This window comes from Mytilus californianus, unplaced genomic scaffold, assembly GCF_021869535.1.
Source record: "Mytilus californianus isolate M0D057914Y unplaced genomic scaffold, xbMytCali1.0.p SCAF_5, whole genome shotgun sequence".
NCBI lineage: Eukaryota > Metazoa > Mollusca > Bivalvia > Mytilida > Mytilidae > Mytilus > Mytilus californianus.
Genome location: NW_026262701.1, coordinates 112,209,501 through 112,228,076, shown reverse-complemented (window position 1 = coordinate 112,228,076; position 18,576 = coordinate 112,209,501). Strand labels below are relative to the sequence as shown.

The 18,576-nt window shown below is 35.8% G+C and overlaps 1 protein-coding gene across 2 annotated transcripts in view; it reads right to left on the bottom strand.

Moving 5' to 3' along the window:
• LOC127700662 (sortilin-related receptor-like) overlaps positions 1-18,576 on the bottom strand; it is a 104,616-nt gene that overhangs the window by 45,731 nt on the left and 40,309 nt on the right. For both annotated transcript variants that reach the window (XM_052204228.1, XM_052204229.1), the window contains 4 exons: positions 17,715-17,870; positions 16,329-16,457; positions 12,631-12,744; positions 784-918 (listed from right to left, as the gene is read on the bottom strand). In XM_052204228.1, the coding sequence (XP_052060188.1) occupies positions 784-918; positions 12,631-12,744; positions 16,329-16,457; positions 17,715-17,870 (534 nt within the window). The remainder of the gene's footprint in view (positions 1-783; positions 919-12,630; positions 12,745-16,328; positions 16,458-17,714; positions 17,871-18,576) is intronic.

The window sequence follows — 18,576 nt, the reverse complement described above, 5'->3', positions numbered from 1 at the left end:
TTAGAGAACGGAAACAAAAAATTTAGCAATTTTTCCATTTGTAAAGGGGCATAACTCTAGAACAGTAAAAGTGACACCACCAAAATTCAAACTTGATCTGTGTTTTGTGGTAATAAGCATTGTGCACATGTTTCATAACATTTGTATGAGGCAAACTAAAGTTAGAGAACGGAAATGAAAAATTCAGCCATTTTTCCATTTGTAAAGTGATGCCACAAAAATTCAAACTTGATCTGTATTTTGTGGTAATAAGCATTGTGTATAAGTTTCATAATATTTGGTTGAGGTAAACTAAAGATAGAGAATGGAAACTAATTTTGGGACATACAGATGTACAGACAGACAAGGGTAAAACTTAATGCCCCCTCTGCTACGGCGGGGGTTTAAAAAATTCAACTGTCAATAAGACATCTGCCATTGTTTATATTCTACGAGTAAGGAGTTATCTCTTATGATTACAAACAGTTTTTGAATAACAGTAACCTAAAAGTAAATTTATGCATGAAGAAAAGCCCTGATTGTTCTGCAGTATTTCATGCATTTTGCTTTGTGAACATTTAACATATATTTCATATCTTGTCCTGTAATTTACTCTAGAAAGGTAATTGCAATATAAATCTAATGTACATTTAGGTGTAACTGTTCTTTGTAATTATTATAGCGCAGGTGTACCTAATCTGTTTTTCATACCTGAGATAGGGTTACACTGGTAAATCACCTCCCCAATGATATCAAGTACCTGTAAATTCATCTTAGACAGGTATATCTGAACTGTATATTTACCTAAGTCAGATGAACAATCTAAAACCTGTTCATCACTGTGGTCAATGCAATCATTTTCTCCATTACATAAAAGCTTGTTGTCAATACATTCCCCATTTAAACATCTGAACTGGAGACTGGAGCATGTTGCATGCCCTAAGAAAAGAAACATTTAAACTGGTTACTGATGCATGTTGCTTGTCCTAAGAACAAAATGAAGAATAGAAAAATTTGAACAGGTTACTGGTGCATGCTGCTTCTCCAAAGAACAAAATGATGAATAGAATAAACTGCTTCGCTGAGCGCAGCTGGATACGCCCGCAGAGGTCCAACCGTGAACAGTTGGGGAAAAAATGGACACAATATTCAAGCTTGATACAGGTCTGAATTTGGATTGTAATTAAATATTTGACATATCATAGGTTTCTGAATAAATGTAGTCAAAGAACTTGAAATTGGTTATATGAATTGAATTTATATTCAATTAAAGATTTCTTGCTGTTGCCCAATGCTTAGTTAATCTGTTGTCAGACTATAAACAAATAAAACCTTATAACTCGGAAACCTAAATTCGAAAATTTATAAAAATCAAAAGGGAGCTTACAAAAACAGATATAAACAATTACCAAAGTTTCATAAAAAATGCTGAAAGCATTTTTGAGTTATTGCCTGAAAACTGGAAAATCCCCCTTTTTGTAATGAATAAAACCCCATAAATCGGAAACGTATAGTCTAAAATTTATAAAAATCAAAAGGGAGCTCATGTCGATAGAAATAAACAATTCATTAAAGTTTCTTGCAAATTGGTGAAATTGTTTTTGAGTTATTGTCCAAAAACTGGAAAATCCCCCATTTTTTAATGAATAAAACCCCCACTATCGGAAACGGTAAAGCCGAAATTTATGAAAAACGAAAGGGAGCTCACATCAATAGATATAAACAAATCACAAAAGTTCCATGCAAATTGGTGAAATTGTTTTTGAGTTATTGTCCGAAAACGGGAAAATCCCCCTTTTTTTAATGAATAAAACCCCAAAACTCGGAAACAGTAAATCCGAAATTTATGAAAAACGACAGGGAGCTCACGTTAATAGATATAAACAACTCACCAAAGTTTCATGCATATTGGTTAAAGTGTTTTTGAATTAATGTCTGACATGTTGACGACGGACGGACGGACAGACGGACAGACAGTCAACGGTATACCATAATACGTCCCGTAAACGGGCGTATAAAAATTTGAACTGGTTACTGGTGCATACTGCTTGTCCTAAGAACAAAATGAAGAATAGACAAAAATGAACTGGTTACTGGTGCATGCTGCTTGTCCTTAGAACAAAATGAAGAATAGAAAAAAATGAACTGGTTACTGGTGCATGCTGCTTGTCCTAAGAACAAATTGAAGAATAGAAACAGTTGAACTGGTTACTTGTTCATGTTGTTTGTCCTCAGATTAGAATATTTTGTACCAGTTACTGATGTATGCTGTCCTAAGAATAGAAACAGTTGAACTGGTTACTGGTGCATGCTGCTTGTCCTCAGATTAGAATATTTTGAACCAGTTACTGATGTATGCTGTCCTAAGAATGGAAACAGTTGAACTGGTTACTGGTGTATGCTGCTTGTCCTCAGATTAGAATATTTTGAACCAGTTACTGATGTATGCTTTCCTAAGAATAGAAACAGTTGAACTGCTTACTGGTTCATGCAATAAAGCATTTATTTGTTCACTACTGAACAATAAAAATTCACTACTGAACAATAAAACAAAAATAAAACGCCATATATTAATCAAATTATTGAGGGACCCATATTAACAATTTATTTGTTAAGAAAGATTCCATGACATAACCACCATTTTGGATTAACTGAATAAGAAGGATGACGCACATCATACATAAATATGAAATACTAGACTTGTTTGTGTCAGTAGGTGTACACCAAAACCAGAGGCTTACTGTCTGCAGACTTGTATCTACTGAGTGATGTAACTGCTTATGTCTGTCGTAAGCCACCACATGCAGGAAAATTCTGACTGGTTACCAAGAGGTTCAATAGTTAGTTTTCCATTGACATAATTTGAACTAGAGTTGTTGCCCTTTGCCACCATGCTGTAGGGCAATGTACACAAAATCCATCATAAAACAACCAAATTCAAATTGTAATATCGATCACTACACTTTAAAAAAAGTTGTTTTATAGCTATAAATACGTTACCATCATAAATTCTGAGTGTAACCCCAATTGCGTCATAGGTCAGATGGAAAATCCCGACTAAAAATAAACGTACTCTCACTGGTCCGGACATATACCCCTGTTTGCCCATATTCTCCCATTCAATTTCCATCTGCGACATCGGTCACACGTGCAAATATATACAGATTCAACAGAGAAGTGTTTAGTTGTTTGTAAAGTTTTTGAATAGCTTAATTGCTTTTCATATTGTGTATATTATTGGAAATTTATTCCCTTGTTTAGTTTGAATTTCTAAACAAATTATTTGTGTTTTTTTGACTAAAGTAAATTTTATTATGGACTTTAATTTGAATAGTCCGTATGTAAATATTCCTGGTTCGGACTATCTCTTAGATGGGTCACTACCTTTAAGTCCCCCCCAAACTACCAGTACAATGACCGGAGTTTCGACAACGGTGTCTGGTAATGCTACCTATCCGACCCTTTCACAAGGTTCGGCCATGCATTTTGGGGGGGTACCTACGTCAACTTCGGTGACTCATACTTTATCTAGGCCTGTTAATTCATCGGGTACTATTAGTTCTGTCCCAGGTACAGCTATGGGCTTGAACTTGCCAGGTTCTAGACCCCCATTATCCTATTGTGGGTATATGCTTCCCAACTCGGGCACACAACCTTTACCCTCATGGTCTCAGCCACCTTGGCCACAGTCTTACCCTTATGGTGGGTTTATGCCAAACCAACCTGGTTTTTGGCCTTATAGGGACAATTTCTATGGTCCCCCTTCTGGGGTAGCTACTGCACCACCTTTAGCTCCTGCTCCACCCGTAGCAGTATCTTTGACTCCTGCAGTAGCTCCTTCTACCACCGTACCTGACTCTCGAGCTCAATCTTCTAGCTCTTCTCATGGTACTCAGGGTTCTGATCATGCATCATCTTTGGATGGTTTTCAGAAGTTGCTTTTGGACTTTGGTGAGTCTTTCAAGGCTGAATTTAGTACTCTATCCAGTCGTATGTCTCTACTGGAGAATAGAGTTTCTTCTCATCAACCTTCTCCAGCTAAGTCTGTAGAATGTGATGAGAGGGAGGATGACGAGCTTTCTGTTTCCCCTGGGAGTCATGAAAGGGCTTTCCTCACTGATGAGGATGTTGAAAGTTCTTCTTCTCCCAAGGTATCGAAGACGGCCCCTGAGCCTTCTTCTAAGTCAGCTCAACAACCTCCCACCAAGGAGACTGAGGATCCTCCATCCTTGAAGGATCTTAGGGATAAGGTGTATACCTTGATGAGGGATGAAGCACATATCCCTTTTGCCTCTCCTTCCAAGCCGAAGAAACCTTCTTCAACTTTTGAAGCTTCCTGTGGTATTTCTCAGGATACTGTGACTTCTCACAATTCTTTTCCTGAATCTGGCCATATGGCATTTGCTTTACAATTTATTAATGAAGGTATCGCTAATTCTGCTAGTGAAAAGGTTGCTAATAACAATATCTCTGGATTTGGAATGTCATCCTTTTCTGATCAGGTTAAGTACAAGGATTTTGATATCTTTGATTCTTCACTGGGTAGACTTGTTCCCAGTTGTGACAAATCTATGTCATCTTTATTGGGAAAAAAGCCAGTAGATGGTCTTCGTCTCACTCAACCTGTTTGGTCAAAGACTGAGAATCTCCTTCGTAGTGCTTCTCAAGTTCTTGGCACAGCCGAACATTTTCTAGCTGCAACCGGACATTTGCTTAACAGCGAAGATTCGGTTGTTCCAGCAGAAGTACGATCCTTCTTACTTCAACTGGATAAAGCTCTTGGTTCATCTCAGTTGCTTTTAATGGGTTCTATTGCTAATTGCACCCTATCTAAAAGAGCAGAGTTTCTTGAAAACATTTCTGTTGCTGAGCCTTTGAAAGATTCTTTACTGAAATCTCCACTTACTGACAAGATGTTTGGTTTACCCTTACAGCGGGTTCAAGAGGAACTCAGCAAAAACCCTCCTCCAGTCAAAGTTAGTGTACAAGTTACTAATGGCAAGAGGTCGGTTAATGCTACATCTAGTTCTACTAGTACTTCTGCTTCAGGTGGTCCTCCTTCTTCTGCTAAGAAAAGGAAGAATAACTACGGCAAACCGCAGAACAAACCCAATAACTCCGGAAAAAGCTCAGGTAAGCCTTCTGGTGGTTTTAAGGGTCCCAAGAAATCTGGGTCTAGTACCTAGGTTCTTGCCCCCTCGTACGTTATTGACAGCTTCCCCAGGGGAAAATTTACAACAAGTTCCTCAAAAATCAATACCAGTAGGGGGGAGGTTAAGTTTTTTCCTAAATCAGTGGAAGAAAATTACCTCAGACTGTTATGTGCTGTCAATAATTCGAGGGGGATTAACACTTCAGTTCAAGAACCCACCTCCTCTGTCTGCAGTTCCGATAAGTTTGTCTCATACTCAAGACCCAGTCAAGTATCAACTTCTATCAGTAGAAGTGGACACAATGTTACAAAAATCTGCAATAGAGGAGGTGTCGCTCTTAACTCTGTCTCCGGGATTTTATTCCCGTCTTTTTCTGGTTCCAAAGAAGACTGGAGGAATGAGGCCGGTCATAGACCTATCTATTCTGAACAACTTTCTTATTGTTCCCCATTTCAAAATGGAAACCAACAGATCAATCAGGGCTTCAATCCTTCCAGGAATGTGGACTACTTCTCTGGATCTTTCAGATGCTTATTTCCACATTCCCATTTCCCATACTTACAGGAAATACCTTCGCTTCGTTTGGAACAACAAAGTTTTCCAGTTCAAGGCTCTCCCTTTTGGCCTGTCTACAGCCCCTTTGGCTTTTACCAAAATCATGCAGGCAGCTATAGCTCACCTACATTCCCTGTCTATTCAGATTCATTCCTACCTGGACGATTCCCTTCTCAAGGAATTTTGCCCAATCAAATTGAGGGTTCAGACAGATTTGGTCATCAATTGTTTTCTGTCCCTAGGCTTCCTAATCTCTTGGAAAAAGTCAGAGATAATTCCTTCTCAAGACTTTGTTTTCCTGGGAGAACATTTCCTAACCAGTGTAGGCCTAGTCCTCCCACCAGAGGAAAAATTTACAAAACTATGTCAGAAAATACATTTATTCCTGACGGTTCAATCAGTCACAGCACGTCAATTCTTGCAACTTCTGGGTCTATTGAACTCACTGGCAGATGTAATTCCATTGGGACGACTTCACATTCGTCTGCTTCAGTTTTATCTGCACAAGTTATGGATTCCAGCTTCACAAGAATGGGAAGCATTGATTCCAATCACTCAGCCTTTATTTCCACACCTTCAATGGTGGTTAGTACGGGAAAATGTAATGAGGGGCCTATGTCTGTCCCCTCAAGTTCCCAGTCTAACATTATTCACAGATGCCTCCACCCTCGGTTGGGGAGCATATCTGGAGGGGCTTACAATCTCGGGAGTCTGGAATCCAGATCTTTTGGAAGAGCATATCAATGTATTGGAAATGAAAGCAGTTCTGTTTGCACTGAATCATTTCCAAATGTCTCTAAAGAACCAGTCTGTCATTCTGGCCACGGACAACACAACAGTTGTAGCTTATCTCAAGAATCAGGGAGGAACTCATTCACCTTCTCTTTATCAGATAGCCAGAGACATTCTCCTTCTGTGTTTTCAACTCCAGGTTCATCTAGTGGTGAGACATATTGCGGGGCACCTCAATATTCTAGCCGACACTCTATCCAGATCCCTTGCTCCAGTAAACACGGAGTGGGAACTACTTCAAGTAGTTTTCAAAGCTGTGACTCTTCATTGGGGGTCACCTCAGATAGATCTGTTTGCGACCAGTCTCAATCACAAACTTCTAACATTTGTGTCTCCGGTTCCAGATCCAAAATCTTTTGCGGTAGACGCAATGAGCCTATCTTGGAAAGGAATGTTCGGGTACGCCTTCCCTCCTTTCAGGTTTCTCTCCCCAGTACTTCAGAAAATAGCAGGGGAAAATTGCAAGATCATAGTTATTGCTCCAGCATGGCCGAAACAGTCTTGGTTTCCAGACCTTCTGCGCCTATCATGTGCTTGTCCTCTAGTTCTACCTCTGAGACCAGACCTTCTGTCTCAAATCAAGGGCAAGGTTCTTTATCAAAATCCAGAAAAACTTCATCTACACGCCTGGCTTCTCTCAGGGTTAGCCTCAGAAAGAGAGGTTTTTCTGAAGGAGCAACCAAGCATCTCACAAAGTCTGTCAGAGACTCCACTAGCATTGTCTATGATGCAAAATGGTCAATCTTCTCAGATTGGTGTAGTGAGCGGGAAATTGATCCTTTCCAAGTCACTGTACAACAATTAGCAGACTTTCTAGTTTTTCTTTTTGAATCCAAAGGATTATGTCCCTCTACTATTAAGGGATATAGATCAGCTATTTCAAGAACTATTCATATTTCTGGTGGCCCAGATTTTGGAAACAATGAGCATATTTCTCTTTTGGTTCGTAGTTTTAGTCTTGAAAGACCAAGACAAAAAACTTTAGTTCCTAAGTGGGACCTTGGACTAGTTTTATCCTTTTTAAAACTTCCTCCTTTTGAACCAGCAGAAACAATAGATTTAAGGTTTCTTTCCTATAAATGCTGTTTTCTTTTAGCTTTGGCTTCTGGACGGAGAAGGAGTGAAATCCATGCCTTCTCTATTTCTGATGCTTGCCTTCGATTTAACAGGGATAAATCTTCTGTTACTCTTTTAACGGATCCTGCTTTTTTGGCAAAGAATCAGATTCCAGATAAGGGTGCAGAATCAGTCGTGATTCCTGCACTCCCTAGCGATTCTATTTCTGTACTTTTATGTCCAGTAAGAATCCTTTCTATTTATCTGGATAGAACGAGTAGTTTACGTTCTGTTTCTAACTCAAGACTCTTTATTCCTATTAAAAAAGGAATCTCAGATCTTTCTGTTAAAACTATTTCTACTTGGATATGCAAATGCATATCTTTAGCTTATGGTTCTTCTAAGTCAGAACTTTTAAATAGTTTTAATGTTAAAGCTCATGATGTTAGGGGTATCTCTACATCCTGGGCTCTGTTTAACAGTGCATCTTTAGAAGAGGTACTGTCTGCAGGTTTCTGGAGAAATGAGAACTCTTTTATATCTCATTACCTCCAATCTTTGGCTACTTTTGCCGAGAGTTTATACTCTCTTGGACCTATAGTTTCAGCACAAAGATTGAACTTTCCTCCTGTTTCTTCTGTTACAGGGGATTCAGCTTTACGTTAGATTCTGTTACTCAGAATTTATGATGGTAACGTATTTATAGCTATAAAATATTCAAATTTTAAAGTAAATTTGGATTTTATTAGATAAATACTTACCATCATAAATTATAGGTCCCACCCACCTCCCCTTCATCCCCTTTCCCTACGTTTCTGTCTTGAGGAAATTGAATGGGAGAATATGGGCAAACAGGGGTATATGTCCGGACCAGTGAGAGTACGTTTATTTTTAGTCGGGATTTTCCATCTGACCTATGACGCAATTGGGGTTACACTCAGAATTTATGATGGTAAGTATTTATCTAATAAAATCCAAATTTACTTTAAAATTTGAATATTTTCATATCTATTTTTATTTATTTAAACACATTTAATTCATAACAATTATCTACCGGTAGTAAGAATCTTTTATTAGACTTGCTTGTACTACAAGTTCAAAGTTGGTTTGTCAAATATTAAAATCATACAATATGCCCTAAACATGGCCGCCAAAGGGAAATAACTCCAATGAAATTATGTCAATGGAAAACTTTCTATATGGGACATTATTCAAAATATTATGAATGAAACATTTGTTCTTTGTAAATAGTATTTTAAATACAGCAAGTATACAGCATTAAACCTAAAACAAATAAATGAAATCATACTGACACTGGGGTTTCAATGAAGTTCTGACTATTTTTTTCTTGCTATATCACAGTATTATTGAAAAGATTGTCTTCAAATAATATATTATTCTTATTTTACTACACACTTGAATTGAAATCTTTGATGGTTGACCAAATTCAATAAAATGCTCCGCTGGGGCGCAGCTTGATACGACCGCAGAGGTCGAACCCTGAACAGTTGGGGCAAGTATGGACACAACATTCAAGCTTGATACAGCACTGAATTTGGATTGTAATTAAATATTTGACACAGCATAGGTTTCTCACACAGAATGAAAGTAGTCTAAGAACTTAAAATTTTTTAATTTACCTATTCAAACCATATCATTATTATTTGCTTTTATATATAAATCAGAAATAACCAATTTAAAATGGAAAATTTTAAAGAAAAAAAAGGAAAAAAAAATCCCCCCCCCCCAAATTTTTTGAAACCCCCTTATGATTCATCACCCCCAAACTCAATCCCAGCCTTCCCTTTGTGGTATGGTACCTTGCAGTACAATTTCAGAGAGATCCATACACTTGAACACAAATTATTGTCTGGAAACTAGAAAAATGCTTGGGTTTTTTGCACCTTTTTGGCCCCAAATTCCTAAAAGTTTAGGGCAATTACCCCCAAACTCAAACCAAGCTTTCCCTTTGTGATATGGAACCTTGCAGTACAATGTCATAAAGATCCATACACTTACACACAAGTTATTGTCATGAAACTAGAAAAATGCTTGTTTTTTTGCCCCTTTATGGCCCCTAATTCCTAACATTTTGAGACAATTACCCCCAAAAACAATCCCAGCCTTCCCTTTGTGGTATGGTACCTTGCAGTACAATTTCAGAGAGATCCATACACTTGAACACAAGTTATTGTCTGGAAACTAGAAAAATGCTTATTTTTGGCCCCTTATTCCTAAACGTTTTGGGCAAGTACCCCCAAACTCAATTCCAGCTTTCCCTTTGTGATATGGAACCTTGTAGTACAATTTCATAAATATCCATACACTTACACACAAGTTATTGTCATGAAACTAGAAAAATGCTTGTTTTTTGCCCCCTAATTCCTAAAATTTGGAGGCAATTACCCCCAAAATCAATCCCAGCATTCAAACCCTCAATCAGCATCATTTAACAGTAATATCTAAAAATGGAAATTACATAATAAAGGTATTAAAATAGAAAATGACATCATAGTCATGGCTAAAAATAAACAAAATCCTTAATCAGCAACATTTTACAGTAATATCTAAAAATAAAATTCCTTTGTAACCATAAAAGCCCATTTAAATACATCATGACAGATATTAAAATAGAAAATGACATCATAGTCATGGCTAAACATAGCAAAAACCTTAATCAGCATCATTTAACAGTAATATCTAAAAATAAAAATTTCTTTGCAACCATAAAAGTAAAATAGAAAATGACATCATAATCATAGCTAAAAATAAACAAAATTTTTTTTTATTACCAAATTTTAAATGGAGTTTATTAAACTAAAACAATAAATTTGCAACCATAAAACCCCATTTAAACACATCATAAAAGTATTAAATAATTCAACTACATCATAAGGCTATAAAAATAGAAAATGACTTCATAGTCAAGGCTAAAGGTAAACAAAAAACCTTCATCAGCAAAATTTTATATTGGCAAATTTCCAATGAAGTTTATTATACTAAAATTGTTGGCAAATTTCCAATGCATTTATTAACAATAAAGTTATTGGCAAATTTCCAATTTACATAATTTAAAAGCAGTGTAAGTGAGATATTTAAATGAGTTTGAATTACCAACCTTACACTGCTTTTAAATAATGTTTTGTACTTATTTGTCTATCAACCTGGAAACCCTTGTTTTTTCACCTTTTTTTCCCTTATTATTTAAAGGTTTGAGCCATAACCCTACCCCAAAGCCAATTCTTAAATTCCAATGTAACCTAAATTTACAATATACATAACTTCAATTTAAGTTTTTGATAAAATCAAACCACATCATTATTATTTGCTTTTATATCTAAATCAGAAATAATTAACCAACTTTAAGTGGAAAATTTTCACACATCACGCCCCCCCAAACTCAATCCCAGCCTTCAGTTTGTGGTATGGTACCTTGCAGTACAATTTCACAGAGATCCAATTAATTGTTGGAAACTAAAAAAAAATGCTTATTTTTAACCCCTTTTTTAGCCCCTTATTCCTAAACATTTGAGCAATTATCCCCCAAACTCAATTCCAACTTTCTCTTTGTGATCAGAATTAACCAACTTAAAATGGAAAATTTTAAAGAAAAAAAAAAGGAAAAAAAATCCCCCCCCCCAAAATTTTTTGACCCACTTCCCTTTGTGGTATGGTACCTTTAAGTACAATTTCAGAGAAATCCATACACTTGAACACAAGTTAATGTCTGGAAACTAAAAAAATGCTTATTTTTGCCCCCTTTTTTGGCCACTTATTAATAAATGTTTTGGGCAAACATTTTACAATAATATTTAAAACTGAAATTAATTTGTAACCTTAAAATTAAATAGAAAATGACATCATAGTCATAGCTAAAAATAAACAAACTATTGGTAAATTTCCAATATAAAATTGGCAAATTTCCAATGAAGTTTATTATACTAAAATAATTGGCAAATTTCCAATTTACATAATTCAAACATAGTGCAGGTGAGATATTTAAATGAGTTTGAATTACCAACCTTACACTGCTTTTAAATAATGTTCTTTACTCAATTATTTGTCTATTAAAATGGAAACCCTAGTTTTTTAACCTTTTTTCCCCTTATTCCTTAAACGAAAAAAAATAATTACCCCTTTTTTGACCCCCCCCCCCCTATGATTCATCACCCCCCCTTCCCCCCCCAAACCAAGCTCAATAACAGCCTTGCCTTTGTGGTATGGTACCTTGTAATACAATTTTAGAGAGATCCATACACTTGAACACAAGTTATTGTCTAGAAACTAAAAAATGCTTATTTTTCACCCCTTTTTAGGCCCCTTATTACTAAACGTTTTGGGCAATTACCACAAAACTCAATTCCAGCTTTCCCTTTGCGAAATGGAACCTTGTAGTAAAATTTCAGAAAGATCCATACACTTACACACAAGTTATTGTCATGAAACTAGAAAAATGCTTGTTTTTTGCCCCCTTTTGGCCCCTTATTCCTAAAATTTCGAGGAAATTAACCCCAAAATCAATCCCATCATCGACCCTTTGTGATATGGAATCTTGTAGTACAATGTCAAAGAGATCCATACAATAACACACAAGTTATGTCTGGAAGTTACAAAAATGCTTATTTTCAGCCCCTTTTTGGCCCCTAATTATTTAACTGTTGGTACCATAACCCCCACCTTCCTATTGTGGTATTGAACCTTATGGTAAAATTTCATAGAGATCCATTCACTTAAACTAAAGTTAGAGTGCGAAAACCATTGTGTATTCGGACGACGACGCCGGACGACGACGACGACGACGACGACGACGACGACGCCAACGTCATACCAATATACGACCACAAAATTTTTTTGCGGTCGTATAAAAATGGAAAATAACAATATGATTTTATTTTAGTAATTAATAACAATATAAAGACAACTAAAAAAGAATGTGATTACTTATTTTCACAATAATTTATTTTTTCAGAATATTTTAGTTGCTACTTATTCTGAATTTTAATTGTTTTTAAAGGATGAATAGCATAAAATTAAAGTTACTGGTTACCTGTAAAGTTGTTTTCAGTCCCCATTAAAAACAAATGTTATTGGTTACCTGTACAGTTGAGTTCATCTTCTCCTCCTTCACAGTCAGGGTAATCATCACACAGATCCCTAGCTTCAATACAGGAATTATCTTTACACTGAAACTGAGATTCACTACATGTACCTAAAATTAAACAACGAAAATTAAAATGTTACCAATTCAAAAGCAGGAGTTCATGTTAAAAACAATTTTGGTTACTTAATCCCTAATGCGTTTGATTCATATCATTCCCATACCAGAAAAACTTTTTTACTATACACTGATTTCTGACAATATTTAAATATTTTATGGGCAACTGACGGATATAGAATATATAACGACTGGAAGCAAGAGCTTTATATGAATGTATCATCATAGTTTAATGGAATAAAGAAATTGTCACTAAGGATCTGCTTGAAACTTCACAGAACAAACACTACATACAGAACTGTTCACGTTGTAATTAAAATGTTCTAGTTCAGAGATGCATGCTTGTTTTTGAATGAATAAATAATATTGAATGTAGTATTTATCATAATAGAAAAAACAAAGGATATGGGGTATCCATCCATAACACAAAATCAATACATGCACAGCAAAAAAACACACAAAAAGCAAAGGAACAGCGCTTTTGTTGCTGTTCTTCATCTCAAAGTAATATGAGGCCTTCAACATGGAGGAAAAAAAAACAAAAAACTCTCACCTCACTGCAAGCTTAAGACGCCCCCTAGCATCATGCCTTGTCCAAAATATTAACGAAAGAGCCATTGGTGTCAGCTTGAAACATCTTGCAAGCTCCCTTTATCAAGGAAATCATGAAAGTAATCAAAGTGCTTGAGAGCACTGACGGGTAAAGATTGCTTACATTTTGCAATTCTATGAATTTGTAAATAAAACATTGAATTGTATTTTGCTAGGCAAATTAAAAATTTGAGTTGGAGTTATCTTCCTTTGTTCATGATTGCACATTTGTAGTTGAACCTCTTTTTATAAGAGATTCATACACCATGCATTACTTATGTAATTTTTAATATTAAAATGTTTTCTTGACAAGTATTGTAATTCAAATACACATCATATTGTAACTTACATATCAAATATCAAAGTATAACATATCATCAATAAATTGTATGACATTGACTGAATAAGTTCTAAATAATGATCACTTCATGTACTGCACTATTTTGTTTGAACTATCAAAGATAAACCTTGGAAGGTATAGATGTCAAATCAGTACCTTAGGGTTTTGATTGCATTTCATGCAATCTTTACCCAAAAACAAGTTGCTGGAATGTTGCTACATAGAAACGAAAGATTAACAATAAGGAAGCTGAAATCAACTCTTTTGTTGTAAAGTTTGTTCTCAAAAGACTTTCATTGTCAATTTCTAGCTGTAAGTCAAGATATAAGGCAGACTTAACTGTATCTGAGGTATCCTTCATTTAAAGTTTTGATGGGACAGATGTGTTTAACGAAGTCACCAAACTTTGAATTATTTAGTGAGAGAACATTATCAATATACAAAACTTAGGATTATCATTAAAGGAGAATGTCAGCTTATTTTCTTTTTTACTGAGAAGCTGCAATACGAAGTCATAAAAAGAGTAGATTGTATTTGCTGTCAACATTTTCTTTCTATCTACTCGTGATTTAACAAAAAAACATAGGTAAAAATCTTCTTTCAAGGGCATTAAATTCTATAAGGAGTCAAGTGACAATTTCAGACAGGTCAAATTATTTGTAATTCGTCTTGATGATCATTTCTGCAATTTCTAAAATTAAGAATGGAATCAGGGAAATTGTAAAAGAGACATCAACCCGACCAAAGAGCAGAAAACAGCCCAAGGCTACCAGTGGGTCTTCAACACAGCGAGAAAATCCTGCAGCCAGAGGCAGGCTTTAGCTGGCCTCTAAACAATAATGTATACTAGTTCAGTGAAAATGGAGGTCACACTAAACTCCAAAACATATAAATGGACCAAAATTTTAAAAAAATAAATGTGGATAGTGTCCACATGTGGACACAGATGATGCCCCCCGCTTGCATATCATATAGTTATAAACGGACATAACTGAAGAACAGTAAAAGTGATGCTACACAAATTTGAACTTGATCTGAGTTTTGTGTGTAAGTCTCATAACATTTGGTTGAGGCTAACTTAAGTAGAGAACAGAAACTAAAAATTCAGCAATTTTTCTATTTATAAAGGGGCATAACTCAATAATGGTTAAAGTGACACTACCCAAATTCAACTTGATCTGTGTTTTATCAGTGGAAGTCAAAATTAAACATTGCATTGTATAAAGCATTGATTGTAGTTGATTCAACTATAATCATGGACAAAGGTAGATAACTCCAATTTAAAAAAAAATAACTTGAAATTTAGAAGAAACTAAAAATTTAGCAATTTTTCCATTTATAAAGGGGCATAACTCTCGAAAAGTTAAAGTGACGCCACCAAATTTCAAACTTGATCTGTGTTTTGTGATAATGAGCATTGTATATAAGTTTCATAACATTTGGTTGAGGCAAACTTAAGTTAAAGAACGGAAACTAAAAATTTAGTAATTTTTCCATTTATAAAGGGGCATAACTCTAGAACGGTTAAAGTGACGCCACCAAACTCAAACTTGATCTGTGTTTTGTGATAATGAGCATTGTATATAAGTTTCATAACATTTGGTTGAGGCAAACTTAAGTTAAAGAACGGAAACTAAAAATTTTGCAATTTTTCCATTTATAAAGGGGCATAACTCTAGAACGGTTAAAGTGACGCCACCAAAATTCAAACTTGATCTGTGTTTTGTGGTAATAAGCATTGTGTATAAGTTTCATAACATTTGGTTGAGGCAAACTCAAGTTAGAGAACGGAAACCAATTTTGGGACGTACGGACGGACGTACGTACGTACGTACAGACGGACAAGGGTAAAACTTAATGCCCCCACCGCTACGGCGGGGGCATAAAAAAGAATAACAAAGGCCAGAGGTTCCTGACTTGGGACAGACGCAAAAATGTAAGGAGTGGACTGATGATTATGCCCATTTGGCTTATTTGTAAATCTTGTCCTGATTATCATTTTAGCTGTAAACAAATTCTCTCAAAAAATGGTAAAATTGTCATTTCAAGGGCAATAACTCCTATTAGGAGTCAAATGACAATTTTGGACATGTTAGCTTATTTGAAAATATTGTCCTGATGATGAATTTTGCTGTAAACAGTTTCTCTGTGTCTACAAAGTTTCCAAATATAACAATCAAAACATTGTTCAAACCATCTTGCAAGGGCAAAAACTCCTATAGGCAGTTCACTGACAATTTCAGGCATGTTAAATTCCAATTTATGATTTTGTCCATATGGACTTATTTGTAAATCTCCTCTAGATCATTTTGAAGTTTACAATTTCAATCAACTCTAGTTCCTACAAATAAACAAAAATGGGTAGTTTGTCTTTCAAGGGCAATAACTACTTTCAGGAATCGATAGACAATTTGATCTATGCCTATAAGGAGTTGTCTGTCAGTTTTGGTCAAACTTGACAGTAGGTGGTGGAACTTGCTATTCTGAACTTTTCTGCCATATCTATAACAGTTTTAAAGATAATGGACAATACTTTCGTTTTACTCCCATGTTCTATTTTTAGCCTTGGCAACCATGTTGGTTGACAAATTATGGTCTAGTTTGGTTCCAATTGGCCAATCAAAGTATGATATGTATTTCTACTTACGACAGTTAATTTCATCACTAGAGTCAAAACAGTCCTCATGACCATTACACTGTTGATGTTTTTGTATGCATTGTCCACTATTACATCTGAACTGGTAACTAGCACATGTTGGGGAAGCAGTTGTAGTACCTTAAATTATATAATTAGGTCAGATATTAACATTTAAGAATTATTATGAAAAAAGTATGATAATGATATCTGGGTCTGTGTAACTCCCCTCAAATTTGTCACATCCCCCCCCCCTCCCAAGTACTTACTGAATCCACAGTTAAGTTTGTCACTCATATCTCCACATTCATTAACATGATCAAATGACCTGTATCACTATACTCCCATCCCCATAGTCATTAACATTATCACATGACCTGTATCACTACATTCCCCCCACAAGTACTTACTGAATCAACAGGTAAGTTCTTCATTCAAATCTCTACATTCATTAACATTATCACATGACCTGTATCACTACATTCCCCCCACAAGTACTTACTGAATCAACAGGTAAGTTCATCATTCAAATCTCCAGATTCATTAACATGATCAAATGATCTGTATCACTATACTCCCCCCACAAGTTCATCACTCTTATCTCCAATATCATTGACATGATCACATGACCTGTCTCACTACACTCCCCCACTAGTACTTACTGAATCCACAGTTAAGTTCATCACTATGATCACTACAGTCATTGACATGATCATGTGACCTGTCTCACTACACTCCCCACTAATATTTACTGAATCCACAGTTAAGTTCATCACTATGATCACCACAGTCATTGACATGATCATGTGACCTGTCTCACTACACTCCCCCACTAGTACTTACTGAATCCACAGTTAATTTCATCACTATGATCACTTCAGTCATTGACATGATCACATGACCTGTTTCACTTCACTCCCCCCCCCCCACTAATACTTACTGAATCCACAGCTAAGTTCATCACTATGATCACTACAGTCATTGACAAGATCACATGACCTGTCTCACTACACTCCCCCACTAATACTTACTGAATCCACAGTTAATTTCATCACTATGATCACTTCAGTCATTGACATGATCACATGACCTGTCTCACTACACTCCCCCCATTAATACTTACTGAATCCATAGTTAATTTCATTACTATGATCACCACAGTCATTGACATGATCACGTGACCTATCTCACTACACTCCCCCACTAATACTTACTGAATCCACAGTTAATTTCATCAATATGATCACTACAGTCATTGACATGATCACATGACCTGTCTCACTACACTCCCCCCATTAATACTTACTGAATCCACAGTTAATTTCATCACTATGATCACCACAGTCATTGACATGATCACATGACCTATCTCACTACACTTCCCCCACTAATACTTACTGAATCCACAGTTAAGTTCATCACTATGATCACCACAGTCATTGACATGATCACACCTATTGGACCACCAGACACAATTAAGGTTGTTACATTCAAACTGCCAGAAATGACACCGAGAACCTGGACGTCGTGTTGTTGTTGATGTTGTAGGTGGAACTACAAGGTAAAATACAATCATCATGAATAAAGGATAACTTCAATTAATTATTCTTTTCAATATCTATTTTCTATAAAAACAATGTACTCATATAGTTTAAATGTCAACTATTTGAATATTCTTATATCAAAGTCACAATTTAATAAAGTAAGAATGTGTGTCAATACTACACCACTCCCCACTCACACATATCATAAATCTGGGTCAAAACCCTAATTTTGTATTTTTTTAATCACTAAAGAATGTTTAGTGAGCAAGCTCATATACCCATCATCTTTCATATAAAGGGAAGAACTTATAGTTTCCTGTTTACTCTTAGGTGTGATTCTTCTCTGTTGTCTAACAAAAATCTATCTTTAGTAACTAAGACCTTAACCTTAGGCCTTCTGATTTCAAAATTAAAAGGGATCTTCCTCTGATTATATTTTATGATATATCCAAGTAAGGTTACAACTCAATATAAAGTATTTGATTAATGCAGCTGGAAACCAAAATTGCTGACAGATCTACTAAATGATGAACAGGTCAAAATCCCTCTTCCCCCATTTCTTGGTAGCCATGGGTTTATTTAAAAGTTCACGTCATAATGAACATGTGTACTAAGTTTCAAGTTGATATGACCACAGCTGCATTGTACACTACCTAAAACCAAAACTTTTAATTGATGAGAGGAAACCAATGGACAGACTCACAGACTAGAAAACA